Source organism: Rhopalosiphum maidis, chromosome 1 (assembly GCF_003676215.2).
Source record: "Rhopalosiphum maidis isolate BTI-1 chromosome 1, ASM367621v3, whole genome shotgun sequence".
Taxonomy (NCBI): Eukaryota; Metazoa; Arthropoda; class Insecta; order Hemiptera; family Aphididae; genus Rhopalosiphum; species Rhopalosiphum maidis.
The window spans coordinates 82,339,038-82,359,693 of NC_040877.1; the positions used below are offsets into that span (position 1 = coordinate 82,339,038).

General features: G+C 26.6%; 5 protein-coding genes across 6 annotated transcripts; 3 read left to right on the forward strand and 2 right to left on the reverse strand.

The window, feature by feature from the left end:
• The first annotated feature begins 1,547 nt into the window (after nucleotides 1–1,547).
• Nucleotides 1,548–4,061, forward strand: LOC113556908 (translocating chain-associated membrane protein 1). Its single transcript, XM_026962127.1, has 7 exons — nucleotides 1,548–1,920; nucleotides 2,000–2,173; nucleotides 2,445–2,560; nucleotides 2,661–2,876; nucleotides 2,961–3,076; nucleotides 3,140–3,445; nucleotides 3,509–4,061. The coding sequence occupies exons 1-7, from the start codon at nucleotides 1,786–1,788 to the stop codon at nucleotides 3,610–3,612; spliced, it is 1,167 nt and encodes a 388-aa protein (XP_026817928.1). The 5' UTR covers nucleotides 1,548–1,785; the 3' UTR covers nucleotides 3,613–4,061.
• A 476-nt stretch (nucleotides 4,062–4,537) lies between these two features.
• LOC113557721 (dynein assembly factor with WDR repeat domains 1) lies at nucleotides 4,538–11,978 on the forward strand. Its single transcript, XM_026963274.1, is given in 10 exon segments — nucleotides 4,538–4,595; nucleotides 4,668–4,740; nucleotides 4,865–5,083; nucleotides 7,831–7,953; nucleotides 8,382–8,556; nucleotides 9,821–9,951; nucleotides 11,327–11,459; nucleotides 11,461–11,490; nucleotides 11,556–11,690; nucleotides 11,760–11,978. Coding segments are annotated over 10 exon segments (1,278 nt in total). The 5' UTR covers nucleotides 4,538–4,555.
• Nucleotides 11,979–12,007: 29 nt separating this feature from the next.
• LOC113559165 (WD repeat-containing protein 73-like) lies at nucleotides 12,008–14,859 on the reverse strand. Its single transcript, XM_026964791.2, is given in 6 exon segments — nucleotides 12,008–12,475; nucleotides 12,477–12,511; nucleotides 13,556–13,858; nucleotides 13,966–14,056; nucleotides 14,156–14,387; nucleotides 14,475–14,859. Coding segments are annotated over 6 exon segments (1,119 nt in total). The 5' UTR covers nucleotides 14,528–14,859; the 3' UTR covers nucleotides 12,008–12,070.
• A 111-nt stretch (nucleotides 14,860–14,970) lies between these two features.
• On the forward strand, nucleotides 14,971–20,235 carry LOC113559167 (DNA fragmentation factor subunit beta). 2 transcript variants are annotated; one of them, XM_026964792.2, is made up of 7 exons: nucleotides 14,971–15,148; nucleotides 15,243–15,371; nucleotides 15,923–16,049; nucleotides 18,069–18,266; nucleotides 18,720–19,092; nucleotides 19,209–19,413; nucleotides 19,971–20,235. In XM_026964792.2, the coding sequence occupies exons 2-7, from the start codon at nucleotides 15,270–15,272 to the stop codon at nucleotides 20,049–20,051; spliced, it is 1,086 nt and encodes a 361-aa protein (XP_026820593.1). In that variant the 5' UTR covers nucleotides 14,971–15,148; nucleotides 15,243–15,269; the 3' UTR covers nucleotides 20,052–20,235. The 2 variants fall into 2 exon arrangements, with proteins under 2 accessions (XP_026820593.1, XP_026820594.1); XM_026964793.2 differs by lacking the exon at nucleotides 15,923–16,049.
• LOC113559164 (protein yellow-like) lies at nucleotides 15,959–17,415 on the reverse strand. The gene is made up of 3 exons (XM_026964790.1): nucleotides 17,163–17,415; nucleotides 16,360–17,083; nucleotides 15,959–16,293 (listed from the first exon to the last, which is right to left on the reverse strand). The coding sequence occupies exons 1-3, from the start codon at nucleotides 17,413–17,415 to the stop codon at nucleotides 16,068–16,070; spliced, it is 1,203 nt and encodes a 400-aa protein (XP_026820591.1). The 3' UTR covers nucleotides 15,959–16,067.
• Nucleotides 20,236–20,656: the final 421 nt, after the last annotated feature.

Below are 20,656 nucleotides of genomic sequence, written 5' to 3' on the forward strand. Positions count from 1 at the left end.
ACTCAAAACATAAACATTAATGTATCAAGAACACAAATAACCTTTAGCTGAATGATATTGGGTGAAAAATGACAAGTTTTTTAAGAACAATCTCCCTTTAATACTTCGTAAGTAGTTATAACTGTTATATTTAGAGTTATAAGAATTGTTTAAATAAAATTAAAAAGGACGATAATAAAAAACCAGTACAGTAGAAGTCGAGTGTACCTCATCGTTATAATGGATTTGTTAAATTTTAATTCAATGGTAAATCACTGCATACGAAAATGATTCTGAGCAGAGGCGGTGTGTCAGAATATTATTATTTGTAGTAATATTATGGTATAAACTATAAATAGGCTAAACGCCAATCCAATGTGCACTTTTAATTATATAAAAGTGTCTTTCGTGTGTAATAAAAATTCACCAGAAATAGCATAAAATATTAATCCAAATACTTTGAAAATATCATTGCTTATATTTATATAAAATATAATGGTTAATAACTTATTTACGTAATATAGTTTCAAATTTCCTCGACAAATATTTTTAAATCACAACAAAATAATTAAAATCGTTATTCTTCGTTTAAACGCGAAATTCCGTCCAAATTCGAACTTAAAATATCTATAAAAAAAAGTAAAAATAGTTTATTTACTTAATTTAGATTTTTTTATTTCTGAGATAGGTGCTTGTGAATTGTGATGAATTTAATATTCAATTTATTTAAACTTTTTATCCAAACGAACATTTTTGCATCGACATCTAAAGAAAAAAACTTTAACATAATCAAAATACTTTAAAATTTATGTTATGTCTAGAAAATTCAAAATTATCATATTTAGAATAATTAATGTCAAGTGCCTATCTACAGTTATTATTCGTTTTTTAACGACGACAAAATATCAAAACCAGATTGAGAAAAATTGGTGAGTATCTAACTAAACAGTAGATACTAGTATAGTTACATTTTATTTATAAAACAGGAATAAAGAAATAAATCTAGTTTGGCGTTCACGCCAATTTTTTAAGTATTAGAATTTCGAGTTCTTACAACGTCTTTTAAAATTGTAACCTTGTAACTTATAAACGTCATATAGGTATATATAGCCCTGTTTACACATCTAGATTTCAATGTCCATGTAAGTCGATGTCTTGTAAGTTGTATGTGCCTTCCTTTGTATGTATAGTACTTTTATTTTTTTTTTACAATTCAAAGTTTAAAAATTAATTACAAATAAAAAACATTTTGTTATATTATATTTCATTTTATTAATTATTTTAATACATATTTTGACTTTTTTTATTAGGTACATAAAAATCCTTGCCTACTAATATAACACTATAAGCATTGATTAAATAATAAACATACACGATATTAAATATTGTATTAATTAATCATTAATCAATGCTATAAGTAATAACATTAAATAATAGGTTAGCGGTTCAACAGTGACATCTAGCGGCCGCTCGACGCACTATGTCCGTGACCGATATGTGGTTATCACTGGCCGCCAACATTATCAATAAAAAATAAACGGAAAATGTAAACACACGCCGACAGGTGTATTATATTGACACATCAGCAACCTGTAAGCGGCCAACGCAACTGCCACACACTCAGGTCCGGGTGCCAACGACTACGGCCGCTTTCCCCGATGTACTCCACAGTCACTCTTAACCGCTGACAGTCGTACTTTTAGTCTCTTCCGTCTGAGCCGTTTTCGTCAATTGTCACGTCTTGTCTAAGTACGTGACTAAACATCGATATTTGTGCAGCTGCTGAGGAACCGCACCGTTTGGAAAATGGCCCCAATCAAAGGCAGAAAAGCTGCCGCCAACAAGAATCTGCCCATACTTAGTCACGAGTTCGTCATCCAAAACCATGCCGACATCATGTCCTGCGTGGCCATGGTTATAGTGATCGGTCTCATGGTCCATGTAAGTTAAAGGCGCTGCAAATAATTTCTTACGTCAAGTTATTTTTGTTGTACTATATTGTTTATAATTTGCATTTCAGATAACTGCACCAGTGTCGTCGTTGTTTGTAGCCCTGCAATATGTTCAGTCCTCTGGAGAAAACCCTAACGCCTTGCAAACATATGGTACCGGTCTAAAGGATTTGTTTGCTATATTTTTCTATTTCCTCATTTGCATCATATTCCATGCCATCATTCAAGAATATGTTTTGGATGTAAGTATAACACAGTTACTTACACGTAACTTCTGAGGTTTCCCCTTAATCATAAAACATTGATAGGTAATTTTGTTTTAAAAAAACAATAAATATCAAACTAGATACCATGTTTGATGTTCTAATTTAGTTGTTAAAGTAACAGTTTAAAAAATAATCTAGAAAATGAGTACTTTCTAATCCATCATTGTATACATTTAACAATACATCTGCAATTGCTAAATAGTGAATAGTAGTTAATAATTAATTATCTAATCATTTTTATTTATAGAAAATTTGCCGTAAATTACATTTATCAAAATCGAAGAATTCACAATTCAATGAATCTGGACAACTGATTGTATTTAATGCAATTTCAATGATTTGGGCATTAGACATTGTTGTGAAGTAATCATTTTATAAAAATAATTATTTAATTTAAAATGAAAAATCCATTAATAATTTTTTTCTAACTTTTTATAATTACTATACTCTATATATTTTCCAGAGGAAATTGGTTGGCTGATCTTTCATCAATATGGATTGGATATCCATACAACACTCTATCATTCTCAACAAAATTCTTTTACATAATCCAATTTGCTTACTGGGCACATATTATGCCAGAACTGTACTTCCAAAAAGTTAAAAAAGAAGATATGTTTAGCAGAGTGAAATATTCTGTATTGTACTTAACATTTGTATCGGCCATATATATAACTAAGTAATTTTAAAGCATTTTTTTATGAAAATAGCAAAAAATCACTAAATAAGAATTGTATTAATTAAACTTGGGTTTTTGTTTCAGCTTCCACCGTATTGGTGTTGTATTACTATTGTTACATTATATTTGTGGATTTATTAAACATGCCGTTAAATTGATTGACATCACTGAGAAAGAAGAAGATAGTAAAAAAGTTCAATGTGAGTTATTTTAGTGAACTAAGTAACAAGCAATTGTTTTATTAAAATGTATGTTTTTATTAGTGGCCCAAAATGTGTACAACTGGTTTTTCTATGCTGTACAAGCGCTAACATTTATCCTATCCCAGACAATGTTATGGTTTGGTCTTAAAAACGTACAGTACAGTGAAGAATTGCGTGACTTCAATACTCCCACGTTTAAATTAATATTTTCAATCGGTGCATTAGCTACACAAGCTTGGATGGTTTATGAATTCTTAAACAACCAGAATTCTAATGGTTTCAATTTATCTGCTTCATTTGGATTAATCAAACAAAAAACAAAATCAACACGTACTGATGTTTCCAACAAAAAACGCAAGAATGCAGGTATGTTATTAGAAAACAACTAATAACGATAAAACATATTTTATTATATTAAATTCTTTTTAGCTACCCGGAAGTTTAATGAATTGACAGAAGCTGATCAGAACATTAAAAAAACATTAAAACATGAAGCAAAAAAAGCAGCTAAGATCGCAAAGAGTGTTAAATAATTTTTGATCAATGTGTTGCTTGTTAACTTAGGTGCAATATTTTGTTTATCTTACTTTGCAGTTTGCATTATGATGGAAATATGTATAAGACATTTACATACATGCAATGATAATTATATAATGTTTTCTTCCTATACATATTATAGATATGTACAATTTATTTTTATTTAAAATTGTATTGCAAATTATTATGATAATTACTAATTTTAATGTTTATTTTTATGTTATGTATAATATATTATAAGCTTTTTAATCTTTAGTCCTTGTAAATTATTATATTTTGTTCTGTGTTTAATATTTATAATCAGTATTTAATACTGTAATTGTTATTTTGTTCAACCATACAAACCAATTTAAATACTCCATTTAATTAAATTTTTTTTATATTAAGAAAATTGTATATATTTTATAATTAAGTGACATCAACTTATTAAATAATATTGAAATAAAAAAAATCCATTTATTCTATCCATTATAAATTCTTATACAAATTTAAAGTTTATAATTTCATCTAGTTAATTAAATGTATATATATATATATATATATATATTATCATTATAATTATCCATTTATTATTATTGTAAAATTTTATTTTTGTTTTAAATAAAAAAATATTTATATATTATATTTTGTTAGCTTAATACATTTATTTATTTTCATTATTCGTTGTTTTTCAATATTATAGAATTAAAGAAGAATGTTATAAGTACATCATAATTCTAAAATATTAATAAACACTATACTAATAAGTTACAATACTTACAAGTGTAAAACTATATCAATTATTATTGCTTATAATGGTATGTTTTTAACAAAATACCCAGGATCAATATTATTTAAATCCAACATCTTACGTAACTATGGCAACATTGAAAAAGCTTTATGTGACATGTTCAATTGAACAATTTGAGCAATGTACTTACTTGCAATAATGAGATTTATATGAAATTAAATAAATTTTACATTAGATATTATCCACCAGGTAATATTTTTCTATTAATATAGGTAATCATAGTACATACTTGTCAATATTTATGTCATCTGTGATTTATAGGTATTGTTTTTGAATATCAGAAACAAAGAAAAATTAAGCAAAAGATTTTGGATTTGTTTGATATTGAACAAGAGTAAGTTTAAAATTAACATTTATTATTTTAACATAAACAAATTACACACTGGTTGATATTGTAATTGTAGGCATCTATAAACTGAGTATATTTGAATTTATTAAATCTTACGTTTTTAAAATAGGACAAATGTAGAAGCATTAGCCGCTCGGATAGCGAGCGACGAACCATTGATCACTCCTAAGATATTGCCTCAACTGAAAACGATCTTGCAAAAACTTAAAGATAAAACATTTTTCAAAAACTGGAATAATGTCCTTGATTTTTTTCAAATTGACAAAACTCTGAGCAGTGGTCATTTGTTACCAATAACAAATGTATCCGTTGATAAATTCGGAGATATGTAAGTAACAAGGCTACTTAATAAGCAATGCTTGAGGGCACAACATTAGGAAAAGGCATTTTTGAAAAAAATATGAACATTGAATACTGTTATTAATAAAATTTATTAGGTATTTATATACTATATAGATTATAGGTATTTAAATAAGTTTAAAAAAAAATACAATATTGACTCAGAATTTATTCGACAAAAATCAGTAATAATTTTGGTAGGTAAGTAGGTAAAAATTACTATGTAAAAATATATTTTAAAAAAATGATTTTGAATTTACAAGCAAAATGAAATTCTTTTGTATTGTTTCCTCATTTTCAGAGGTTGTAAAAACAAAACATGTTCATCATCAAGATAAACTGAAGTCTATCTATACAAATTCCAAATTGTGTTGTATTGCTAGTTTTTGTAAAATCGAGTTAAGCATCGATTCTTATTGAAAAATAGAAAAGAATCAATTGGCACTGTTATTGTTTTTCAAAAAGTATTATTTCTATCCTCATTCTTTTTCAATACGTTCTAATACCAATTTCTTTTAAAACGTGTTATTTCCTATACTAACAATATTTTAGCTTATAGGTATCTATTTTATTTTATTTCATATCATACATTCTTTTATATTATAATATGTCTGTATTGAAAAATTCATACTTTTTTATTACATATTTATTCCATTACATGTCAAAACTAAATTTGGTACCTACCTACTTATTGACGGTTATTGTCATTATAAATTATAATAATTTAGGCCTTTCAACTTAATTAGTAATTTTATTAATTTTATAAAATATAAATTTACAAATTATAAACAAATTTAATACAATTTCATATTATTTAGTTTATTGATTAAATTATGAACCAGTGACGTACGCAGAAAAAAGTTATGGGGGTGTTTTTGAAAATCAGTTATTGAAAAGTAGAACTTTTTTAATAAACATACGAATTTTTTTTATGAAAATTAGTTATAGGTACTTACAATACTTTTTTAAGTATAAACATTGATATAATAAAAAAATTACAATACTAAATCTAATTTTCGTGAAGTTTTAGCCTTTATGTTAAGAATATCTTCACAGTTAACATCTATGCCCCTATGTACATTTAACAATGTTAATCCATTTAATCTTTCGTCGCCAGTTTTGTTACTTAAATACGTTTTCTATATTCAAAGGGAAGAAAACGGAGCATTCACTATAGTAGTTACGAATACTGGGAGCGTAGCACCAATACGCAAAAATTGACGAACTAATCGGTACAGTGTTGAATCACATTTGTTTATAATTATCGATTTACAATAATATGCTTCTGGATAATTTCTGCATAATATAAAATCTTCACGATGTATTTGATTTTTAACACACCGAGAAATGTTCATTTAAACACGTTTTTAAAAGGACTCTGAATTTTCTCTCATCTCATTTATTTCTTCATTTACGGTGATGTCGATAACAAAATATAAGAGAGACGTTATTTATAATACTCATAAGAGTAATAGGATAACCATACTAATTATTCTGTCATAGCTTAGGTACCTATTTCTCGTGTTCGTGTACATTATAGAATTATTTTGTACCCACGTCAATTATACACAATAGGTTTTTATTTTATTTTTTTGCTTATAATTTATATTTAAGTATTTTTATTTTTATTCAAACTATATTAATTATTTTTATTTGTTATTATTAAATTTTTATTTTGCTTAAACCGGTTTATCATCGCAATCACAATGTAATACCATAAATGTTAATCAAAATTCAAAGTATAATATTATAATATGACAATTGACATTAAAATAGAATAAGTAAATAACCAAATATTTCGGGGGGGGGGGGGTGTTTGAGCACCCAAAACACCCCTCCCCCCTGTGTACGTCCCTGTTACGAACTATGGTAGGTAGTTAGGTAATAGTGTACGTATTACCACAATTTACTATGTAGCCACGTAGGTACCTAGTAACTTTCTACATAATATATCCTAAGGGTAGTATCATCGTAAAAAAAACTTATACAGTGAAGTGTGATATTATAATTTGTCATATTGATATACTTGCTATAGTGTACCTATATATTTTGTTAATTTGTTAATGTTATTATTTGTTATTTTAAGTAAAAATAAATAAGAAAGAAAATTACGCGTTAATTTTATTATGAATAATTAAATATTCATAAAATATACTAATGCAGAACAATTTTTAATTTTTTATTGTTAGTGTTATTATAAGAAAGATAAATTTGATAAAAATACAAAAATAGATATATAAAAATCATATTTACTAATAGAAACGAAAATTTTAAGTTCAATTTATTTTTATTTTTTTACGTAAATTGTCCATCTCTAATCATTACACCTATACACATAAATTCTTAGCAATTTAGCATTGGTTCTCATCTCCATTATATACTCACTCTCTGTTTCGTTATAACTTCTAATATTACCTACCTACCACTCAATATTCCGAATTCCGATCCATGTTGTACTAGCCTTACAACAGTTAAAACATTTAGGTACCTAAAATCTACACAAAATACTACAATTCTTTAATAAATAATGGATTGTTATATGTTCTGCGCGCCAACAAATATTTTAAGTGCATAATATTAGTTATACTCAATGCCTGAGCTCGTATCTACAGCAATAAATCATAAAATATTATCAATTTATTAAATCAATCGTTCTCTTAAATCCTTAGTATTTGCACATTGATAGATTTAGTTATTTAGCTGAAATATAACTAGATTTTTGCGTGAACTATACAGTTGCGCCACCGGAAGCTATGACCGGACGTGCAAGATTTGGAACACCCGAACGGGTATGGAGACGTCGACGCTCGTCGGGCACGAGAACGCGGTGTACGTTGTGTCGTTAGACATCGCGGGAAGGTGAGTTTTATCCAATATGTGTAAGTGGCGAGAATCGATGTCCAGCAAAGCACTACCCCCAAGCGAAATCGAGGAAGAGGAGCGATATCTGACAATTAAACTAACACTAAGTCGGAAGTCCAGACCCACTAAACATACATCCATATTAGTATATTACCATACACATTATATTTCTATATACCGTAGAATCATTGTTTTATTACAGAATACTCGATATACACTCATGCCTCATAGGGACCTATGCCTGCAATAAAAGAATCACTCTGTAGTTCTGTACAAAGACACTCGCTCCGGACACCATATACCTACTCTTATAATCATCTGTGCAGGCGCAAACGCTCTTCCCACACACACATACAGCCCTACCATCGATCAAATATGAAGACTGTGTGTGTGTGAAAATTTGAACCAAACGTATAATTTTTCAGGGTGCTGACCGGATCGTTCGACAAAACGGCGCGGATGTGGTCGCTGGACGACGGTGGCGAGTGCCTATGCACCATGCGAGGTCATTCAGCCGAAGTAGTCGCGGTGGCCGTTGACCAGTCTACGCAGACTGTCGCCACTTCGTCAATGGACCAAACAACCAAATTGTTCAGCGCCGTCACAGGTTTTCATTGAAGAATTAGCTAAATATATAAACATATATAGGAAAAAAGCTACGTCGTTGCCCAAGTTATCAAGTTATATGATTTAATGACGCAGACAACATAGACAAAATGTTTTTAGAGCTCATCTTTCCTCCTAACGATCATAATTTATATAATTTTCCCATCACAATATCATAATTTTTTTTTTTTAACAAATCAAAAATATTTTTTCTTTTGCAATATTATATCAAACGCATATTAACGTCAACGTGTGTAATAAACTAATAACCAAGGCTGGGCATTAACTTAACTAGTTACGTTTAGATTTTCATTAACTTAACAATTAACTTACTAAATTTATTTTTTAATCAACGTGGTATTAACGAATTTATTTTTCATTTTAAGAAATAAGTTAAGTTAATTAATTTTTTTTTTTTACATTCACTATTTAGTCGTTTTTATGTCAAAAAATATTTTTATTGTGAATTTATTAGTTAAAAATGTTATTTTTCAAATCACTCTGTACTCTAAAGGAACACTCTGTATATATTAGAAAATATAGAAATGCTGTATGTTGTATGAAGTATAAGCATTATAGTTTATAATTTAGTTGTGTGTTGATAAGAAATAAAGTACGCTAACGAATAAAAAAAAATAACTTTTTTCAACTTCATAAAAAGTTTTAAAAAAATGTGTATTAACTTTTAACATAACTGAGTTAACCAAAAATGTTATTAACTTTTAACTTTTAACTTTTTCTTAGTGATGTTTATTAACTTAACTGAGTTAAAAAAAAAAAAACATTAACTTGCTCAGCCTTGCTAACAACTCATAACCGATCCGGCGGTAATATTTGAGCTATGACTGCTGTGGCCTGTGGGTATTTCGCAATTTTTATTTCTACTCTGGCAATAAATAATTTTACACCATTCATTATTTTAATTATAAAGAACAAGAGGCCCTAGAGCATACGGGTAAATATATTTAAAAAAATATTGAACCCTCTCCCCCAATTTTTTTTTTTTTTAATTACGGTCTTGAATACACTATTAGTACTTATATAGTATCTAAATAACTAGTTGTACCTAGTAGTTACTACTATTATAGACAATAGATATTAGTTATACTTTATACTAGATAGTCCAAAGTCCGACCCTGGGTAACATTAAACATAGTACATATTAATATATTATTATAACTACACAATTATACTACATGATATTATAGATAAACAAAAAAGTATACTATACATAGTTACATTGTTGAATTGTTCATAGGCCAAAACTGTTGTCACGTTGAGAGGACATACTGGCGAAGTGGTGGTCAATCAGTTTGGCAGAGGTGGGTCGACGGTGATCACGGGTTCATTCGATAACACGATCAAGATTTGGGACATCCGCACTGCCCGGTGAGTTAATTTAATGAAATCGGTCAGCCGATATATTAAAATTTTTCCAGTATAAATTAAAAAAATTCCAATTTCTATAAATATCCAGAGAATGAAAAAAAACACCATTGTAAAACCATAAGATCCATCTATCTGCTCATTATCTAAAATAACATAAAATACTTAAAATTAAAAATAAATTACTTTGAACTAAACCTAATCAAGAACGGACTACCATTTTTCCGCCTCAAGGCATTATAACACATACATTATTATACACATATATAGAATATAAATAAAAGTAGGAATATAGTGAAAAATTGCGGCGCCCCCGAAAGATGTTGCGCCCTATGTGTAAATCCTCCCCTGAAGGCCTGAACCTAATTGTTTTTTTATTACTTATTAGCAGTGTTTGGAAGGACCAGCACGTTGAACGAATTCTTTTCTTCAAGGAAAGAGAACGAAATTGTTTGTTCCTTTCGAGTTTAAATTTACACAGATATTTAAATAATTGAAATTAAAATATATTTTTTCTTAGTTTGTGTATTGCCAATATTACTAATGTTATTATATTAAGTTATCGATTATCGACATTAATTGTTAAAACAATATAGACTAAATGATGAACTTTTTGAAAAAATAGTTCTTCTTAAACAAAACCAAATTATATTACAGTCTATTATTATTTTATATTAATTTGTATTGTTTAAAAGATATCAATAAAAGAAAAAACTACAATAATTATTATTTATTATTTAACTTTTAACTACAATAACTAAATAGTAACTTTAAAAAGATGTACTTTTAGATAGGTATGTATAATTAAAAACTAAACTCAAAAATTAATAATTTGCAACGCTATTTAATTGGTTATTATTTGAATATTTTTATTTTTTCATTTAACCAGTATTACCTACTACTACTATTTCTGTAAAGTACAAGTGTAGGAATATACACGAAGAAAAAAAAATGATTAAATTAGAATTTTTATTTTATTTGGAACTAAAAAAGGAACTAGTTCGTTTTCTTAAGGAACCATTTTTTTTTCTTAAGAAACAAGGAACGAACTTATTCCTTTTTATAAGGAACTTGCCAAACACTACTTATTAATTACTAGTAGATATAACGTTTTATATGTATTATTATTACCTAAGTATTATATTCTAGGTAAGTAGGTAGGTACAATATACTTAAATACTTGATATACACCTTTTAGACTTAAGAGAATTTTTATTCAGCTCAACATTTATTTGTACATTTGTACATTTAAATGAGTTTCAGACATTGCAATTAATTTTTGTTTATTCTTAAAAATTATAATTGAGTTATTCTATTTAATGGCTTTTGTTCATTTGAATTTAAAGCTTTGTACATAATTGTATCTAATTACTCACAGATGTATAGCAACCTTAAACGGCCACACAGCTGAATTGACTGCTTGTCACTATGACTTCAGCTGCAGAGCGATCGCCAGCAGTTCATTGGATGGTACAGCCAAGTTATGGGATGTGAGGAGGACTGATAGCTGTCGTCACACAATTACCTGGGCACACAGATGAGGTAGTTAGATATTTAATATTGTGTTTGCTAGTTTCAGATAACTAAAATGATTCATTATTTTATAGGTACTGGACATTTGTTTTGATTCAGTTGGTCGTCGAGTGGCCACGGCGAGCAGTGATTGTAGCGCCTGCATATGGGATGTAAGCAGTGGCGACTTGATTTCCGCAATGATTGAGCATACAAAAGAAGTTACAAAAGTATCTATTAAATTTATCTGTCAAGAATGAATTTAATAAAATACAATAATTATCTTCTTGTGATTTTAGGTTTTTTGGGAACCAGCAGGACATTATCTGCTCACCGCATCACAAGACCATAGTTCAATGTTCTGGGACACAGAAACTGGAGAATGTTTACAAGAATTAAAAGGGCATACTGATCATGTATTCTCGGTTGTAATGAGTTACTTTGGTGATACAATTTTGACAGCGTCTAAGGATAATACTTGTTGTGTTTGGAAACAATTTAATTCAAAAAATAATTAAAACATATTATAATTTAATTCTATTTTTAATTGAGTATTTAAATACACCAAACTTTTTGTACAACATCAAAATGCAATTATTATTATTTTTTTTTACGAAATATATTGCCATCCTTGAATTGATCCATTATTTGCAGTTGATAACAGTGTGTTACGTCCACACATTGGTAACCATAATGCACTACTTGTAACTGTATTTGGACATAAGTCTTCATCTTCAGTGAACATATGGCCCTCGTGTTTAAACTTGTACATAATATTTCTATTACAATTTGATTCTTCTAGTATATACACGTTACTGTCAAATCCACTAACAGCATAATTTTGTGAATTACAAGGATCAAAACTAATGTTTATATTGTTATTACATTTTAAAAACAATTCTTTTTGATAAATTGACGGAGTTTTACAATTTCTTAAATCATATGAAAGTACAGTTCCAGAATTAGAAACTAACGTTAAATTGAATGTGGTTATTTCTTTAGAACTTGTGTATGCAGGTATTTAAAAACCATTTTCCATTACTATCAGTCTCTGAAACATAAAAGTATCTTTAATTTTTATAATTTATATAAAGTAGTAGAAACAAAATTTTAGTTTAATTGTGTAGTTTTTATTATATTTTATACTTTTTGAGAAGGTGTTTTATTTTTATTATTTAATTAATGTTACCAATATAATATCATTTTAGAATCTGAACATAGAAAAACTGTACAAATGTACAAAGATACAATAAAAAGTAAAAAAAGTTTTAAAACAAAGTAATACTTCAAAATCCTAATGCTGTTATGTTATGTCTAATTATTCCTACAATACAGTCATACAGGAGTGACCAACAGGTTAGGTTAGACATTTTCTTGAAGTTTTGGATTTTTTTCAGAAAACAATAAAAATATTTTTCTTTTTTTGCAAATTTATGTATCTTTGTTTAACTTATGAATACAAAAATAAATAACTAAAGTAGCATTTTTTTTTTTACGTGTTGTGTAAAACTGTGTTATTAAACAATATTTATAAATGTAACACGCATGTATACAAAATATATTTTTATTTATTGACAACCTATTTTTTTGTCGATTGCAATAACCAGGGAAAATATCAGAGGTTGATCACAAGTCTATTTAAGTTAGCCACCTCTGCTATAATAGACGATGTTACAAAACACGGTTTAGAGTTTAATACATAAAATATTTTTTACATACTTAGAATTATCAATATTTTATTTATTTTTATATTAGAAATATGATTCACAGTAGATGAGCACATTAGTTAGATTATTTTATAACAATTTGTTTTTAGAATACTTTATATAATTTAATTATATTTTAACTTATGTATCTACTGATTAAAAACTAATAATATTAAAAAGTGAGTTAGGTTTCATATAAAATACTTTAAAACTCAATAATATACCTATGTTTCAAAAAAAATATTTTTTATTTTCAAATACAAATATCAGAATAAAAGATACCTAGAAGTAAATATACTATATATTATGTTTCTAGAAAAATTTACCTAAATTACCAATAGATTTATTTAAAATCCTAACTAGAAATCTAAATACGACCAAATACTTACCAGGTAAATGAACGTTTTTCACATGTTGACCGCTAGTTAAATCATATAGATCAAATGATCCATTATCTGAATTTTGAACAACCAGTTCGTTTTTAGACATGAAATGCGGTGTATAAATACATACTGGGTCGTTCGGCACATCTCTAATCATGAGCATTTTCCTATTGTTTTCAATGTTAAATATACAACCAGTATAGCATGCATTTTCTTTTCCCCAAATTATTAAAGTATCAGTTGTACAATCAACGGCTAATCGTCCACTCTCTACTTTGTTATCAATATTCACCAATGGAATCATTTGATCTAAAAATATATAATATTTGTTATATATTACTATATTAGACACCTGAATGACTTGATATTTTTAAATTATAAACTTATAAGACATTACTTTAATTTAGTTTACTTGCCTGATTTATGGGGATCCATTTCATAAATTGTAACTTTACCAGCTCCTTCTTCAGATAAAATTGTTTTGGATTTTCCAAAGAGAGTTTTCATCTATTCAAATAATAAACGATAAATTATTATTTTTATTTTAATGTTTAATTTCAATGATAATATAAGTACTATACCATAATACTTATAATTTTTGTTTACATCTATTAATCGATTATCAGTTAATGTGCCACATTTGATTTTCAAATCTCTACTTGTGCTTATAGAATCATGTTCATTTTCAATTTGGTAAAGCTTATTAGGAAGTTCCAAGTTTAATATTTCAAAACCATTTTCTTCAGGCTTTTCACATGCCAAACATATTGAGGAATTACAACTCAGTTCCATTGAAAATACTGGCTTATCCACACCAAACATTTGCAACTTATGATACCTTATTTAAAAAAAATTATATTTATCAGTCACAATATGATATTTATTACCTATGTTTAAAAATAAAATTTATCAAAAATAGTCTTACCTCTTGAAAGAGTTAAAAAACCACTCATCAAAAACGTTTTCTGTTTCCAACATTTTTACACTTCAAAATATTTGAAAAAGTGAGATGATTAATAATTTTGTCTCTCAACAAAAATAATGGATATTAGAATTAATAATCTATCAACATTTTATAACACGATTGAAGACTATAATGTATAAATTATAGGTACTATTTAATAGGTATATATAATGCAACACCACACTTTCAAATCCAATTTTCTGTTAAAAATGTCTTACAATCCATTCTTAGTTTATTATTATTTAGATAATATTATCTTATTATTGTTGTTGTTATAATATCCGAAAAGCATTGGTCCACGGCTTTAAAAGATCTAGTAATTAGCACGATTTAAAATAGAGACGGTCTATCTTTAATCGAGGTTATCACTTATCTATTCCGATTGATAAGAAGAAATTTTAAATAATAATAAAATTTGTTTACACAAGACAAGACACACAGTTAGCGAGTGCCAAAGCCAAACGGTTTTTCGCTGAGTGCTGATCTCGTTGGTGATAGGTGAAACTAAAATTTTTATTGCAATTGCACAGAGTAAAACATTTAAATTATTTAATATTTATCAACTACCTGCGATGTTTATGAATTCATAATAAAATATTATCAAGCATTAATATTGACTTCAATTTTAATTGTAGGTAAGTACAATTCAGTTATAAGTATACTTATTAAACATCATTTATATTAATATTCATTTTTCTAATTCATATTTACTATGCTTTTTTTCATTAGGTAACTTAATTTTATGTATTTATAAACATGAAAGGCTATAAGATCACTAATTGTGCACAAGATAAAAGAATTGGTATTGTCGGTAATTCATTGAAGGAAGTTTTTGCTAAAGGATGCCAGAAATTAAAGGTAACCACAAACATATTCATTCTTACACTAGCACTTATGTATTTTGAAATTGTCTGTAGAGTTATTATTATGTTTTACTTGACTTGATTTACTTTCATCAAGCAATTGACTCTTATATTATTTTAAAAGTATTATAATACTATTTAGGTAGGTACTTCAGTGTTTTATGAAATAGTAGGTATAATAATATTTCCACGTACAATCAAACATCGAGTGTCATTAACTATTCTTAATAAAATATATAATTTTGTCTCTTATTAGACATGTTTTTAAAATATTTTTTATTTAGTTCAATTTTTTTTACTCTTAAAGTCTATGACATATATTATTAAAGATATTTGAATTCAGATAAATCAACAATCTCTTATAAAATAGAATGCAATAGGCTTGGATTATGCTTACTTAAAGTAATTTATAATGTAAGTTTTTAAAAATTACTTAGTTGTGAAATTTGTTTAGTATATGAATATAATACTAATTTAATATCTAGTGATTAACTATTAACCTAATTACATACAATTTATGTTTAGTTTTGTTTTATTATTTTATAGTTAGATGGTGTGAATGTGACTATGATGACACTTGATGGTACTGTGATAGATGATGAAGACTATTTTCAATCATTACCAGCACAAACATTATTTATATTTCGGTCAAACGGGGAAACATTTCAAACAGGTATTTATTTACGGTTGATTACATTTCGTCACAAATCGATCCTTTAATCACTTGTCGAACTGGAGTCATATATATTTTAACATTAATAAGGTTCTGATCATAATCCTTTTTACTGTATATTTGAAATGAATTTGATAACACCCAAAGATTACCAGTTCGATCAACTCTGACGTCAGCTGGATACATATCAATACTATTATCCAAACTTATTACGCCTTGAGTTAATTCATTATATTCTTCTCCACTGTAATTATTTATAATTATTTAATTATACATATTTTATATATAACTAATATACTCATTAACTCACCTATATGAATTCCAACAACCAAGTACATTTTTTAAAAGAAGCCCATAAAATAAAACACCAGTTTCCATGTCAAATGATGATGATGTAGCTTGTTTATTAGTACCTCTATTTCCCATCACTTTAAAATCATATACATTTCGATCATTATCATAATTCCCACTACGTATTATTCTTGAATTAACTGCAAAACCCATTGTACTGGCAATACTATGAAAGTAAATGGTTCTAAAACCATCTCTTGCTGTTGGTGATAGAGCTATTCCATATAAACCTTTTTGAGTCTGATAGTGAATTTCACCCAAGTTTATATCGCCACAAAGAGGATCAAAATGAAAAAAATTGTGTGTTATTGCATATGAGCTATTAGTTTTCCAACTGTAAACCAATAATCGATAAGTTTTGCTATCTGGTATGTATGCATATGCATCCTCACAAGTTGAAGATGTTACATCTAATTCAATGTTGGTGATATCTGAATCCACTATTGATAAATGTCCGAGATCAAATGTTCTCAAGTGCAAATCAGTTTTTAAGTCGTACACATGTATAACGGGAATACTTTCTTGTTTGTTATTTATTTTTCCATTGTCTAATATCCATAAGCGGTCGCAAACATCAGCTCTTACTTTGACTACTGATGTAAAATTATGTTCAGATATTTCATGCATTTTCTGATTAGGATAAGGAATTAAGATAGGTGTGTTATTTTTATAACTTTCCATGTCTAAATAATGATCAAACATTTGTTTTATATGTTTATACCTAATACTTTTGGTAATGTATTAATGTAGTTATTTTCTTACTTGTTATATTGATGTATGACAGCGTTACTGGTACATCAAGCTTGAATCTGGGTGTAACCAAAAATAATTTATTCTGCCATCGTTCTAAAGCCAATGGAATTACATTAGTTGGTTCATGTTTAGTGTCATTTTTAAGTTTTGTCACATTGATGGGAGAAAAATAAATTTGTTTTAAATTAAAAACTTCTTTGATTCTGGAACTCTGTACAGACGACAAGTAAATAGTAAATAATATATAAATTAATTTACACATCATGACTGAGAACGTACAAATAAAGTTATATTAACATTATAACATTTTTTTAAATATATAGTTTTATTTTTGCACAATCATTTCCTTTAAATTTAGTATAACTATAGAACAAATAATATAAATTATGAAGAAATAATTACCGAATGTTTTAATTACATTTGCCTGCCAAGTATATCTAATAAATAGTAATGTTTTTAATATTAAACAATATGTTACATACTGACATCCTGTATTGTAGTAATATTTTTTAACAATCATAACAAATTATGAGATTATTGTTTGGTTACTTATTATTTTTATCTATATTTTGACTATGAATTTATTATTTTATTATATGCTAATACATGTATTATATAATATTTTATAATAAAGATAATTTTATTTTAGATTCAACTTATGTTAAAATAGTAATAACATTGTAAAAATCATAATTTTTTTTATAAACAATAAACACAATATTTTCTTTAATTTTTTTTAGTAAGCCATTTTATTATCCCCAGAAATATTTTTTTTTTCCATTTTCCTAAAACAATAATTTTATTGCATGTCAATAAAGAAATTCTTATTATTCTGTAACAATATTAAAATAATGACATAATATCTAAATTATCACTTTAGTTGTGTAATTAATTGTATTATCTTTATTTTTTCAGGGGCTGATTTAGTATATAATGTGCTTGCAGCTATAAATAATGATACATTAAAAACTTCAATTAAAATAAAATCGTTTATGGATGAAAACATCAAAGAAAAAATAAGAATATTATCTTCAGTTCTGGATGTAGATCATAATAAACAAATCAATTTAACATCATGCAGTCTAAGATCAAAAGATCCAGAATGGTTTCGAGGTAAATATAATAATTATTTCTCTATTGTATAAATAATTTTTGTATATTACTTAAATATCATAAAACAAAGAAATGTACAATTCTTACTTACCGATACCAAATAATACATTTGATTATATTTTTTTCTTGTACTAATTAGAATTTATTTTATTTTGCCTTTTCTTAAAATGTTACCTATGAGCACCCATAATTATATTATATGCATTATACATACATTAAACTATAGGGTAATTGTATTAAAATATTGTTTACTTAAAGTTTAAATTTTTAACTAAATAATTTTCTTTATCAAAAAATGTTATGACAACAAATCTTAATAATGTTAGTCCATTGTTAATCTAAATTCTTAATAATTTAACTGTTTTGTCATACATTTTCAATTTCAAGTTACTAATAATTAACTGTATATAATTTTAGGTATTTCGTTTATAAATATATATATATATTTTTAAGATTTGGACACTAGGGCAAAAACAAAGGAAGAATTCATGTTCAAGCGCTGCCAAGAACGAATTCGGAGTTATATGTACAAAACAAAAACAGATATGATTAAGTCAGACTTTTACATACAACATAAAAACTGCAGGCAGTATTTGGATGAAGTATATAAACAATTCAATGAACTTTTAACAAAAAACAAACATCATGGATATTATTTTGATAGATCGAATTCAAACTGCTTATGTGACAAGACTGGGATGTTTATTTGCGAAGGAGCATGGAATCAATCTATTTGTTCTTATGAACGTGGTACTGGTCACAAAATCAATCCATACCAAAACAGAGAGAGCAGAATTATATTTTCTACTTGGAACTTGGACCATTGGTATAGTATATAATACTATTATAGTAAAATACATTTCCTTCTAAGTTAAAATACTACAGTTATATTATTTTATTATAGACTCAAAGTTTATTATTGGTTTTATTTTTATTATATAGGGTGGAGAGATCTAGATCTGTAATACCAGCACTGTTTGAAGCCAGTGAAATGGCATCTAAAGTTGCTTGTTCAATTAATATGAATTATTTCTATGATTTGCTCTTCACAACAGTTAATCTTAAACTTGTACATATTGTATGCCATGACAAAGGTCAACATAGCAGTGCTAAATGTGATCCAAACTTGTATTTAAAAGATAAACAGGTAATATTTTGAAATAAATGTTTAAAACAATAAATAGTTATTAGTTGTATGAAAAATCTAAGTATGATATAACATAAAATAATATCACAAATTAGTTGTTCATTTATTAATTATTAAAAATAGTATTTTAAATCTAAGCACACCACAATACAAAAAAAAATTGTGCCACTACCAACCACAAGTCATATAATGAATCTTGAATTACAAATTAAATTTACGTCTTTCAGATACTTTCTATTTTTGCATTAAATACTCTTTACCAAGGTTGTACCTGGGGGTTCATTTTTTTTTTTTAAATGATGTTTCGTTGTGATTTGAAGTAATGAGAAGAAATTAAGTAATTATTTATAGGTGAACACTTATTTTTTAAAATTGGATGTGTAAAAACTAAAATATATTTTAAAAATATGTGTGTTTATCTATAAATGAATTGCATTTCTTGAAATGTTTATTAAGGTTTTTGTAGTATGGATAGTATTTAAAATGTACTGTATGGTCCATCAGCAAAAGAATAATGTCAAGTGTTATTATAATATTAATATATATTTTTTTCACAGATGATTAATAACTATGTCAATATCCATACAGAGAATAATTTTATCAAAACAAAAAAATATCAAAAATCCGTTAATAACTAATAATTATGTATTGATATACAAAATGTGAAATAATGGGATTTCGGCAGATATTCAAGATCAAATATAAATCTGAGCATTTGGCTATTGGAAAATTAAATTGGCTTTCAGATTATAATTAATGTGCATTTTTTCATCTTATGATAGTATTCATTTTTAATATGTTATTTGTAAAAAATAGCTGATAAGTAACATTATCTTATATTTTACTATCTTTAGTTTTAATATAATATGTATAATTTAAATTTACTTGTAAATAAATTGTATGTTTTTTATTTATTACATACTTATCAATTATATTATATTAAAGTTAGATACTTACTAAAATGCTAAATAGTATATTTTTTTATGGTCTTAAATGATAATCTTAAAAGTTATTCATTTGTCATTACTCTAATCTACTTACAATCTAAAAATTGTCTTTATAATATATTTGCATTAATTATTATACTTGAGTATTATATAATATTAAAGGTATTGATGAATTTCAGTTTAATATTAGATAGTGCTTATTGCTTATATATTTATGTATAGACATAATTTAAATTTTTTCAAAAGAAATTATTAATTTATTTTTTTTGTATATATTGTTTATATAGCACAAAGGA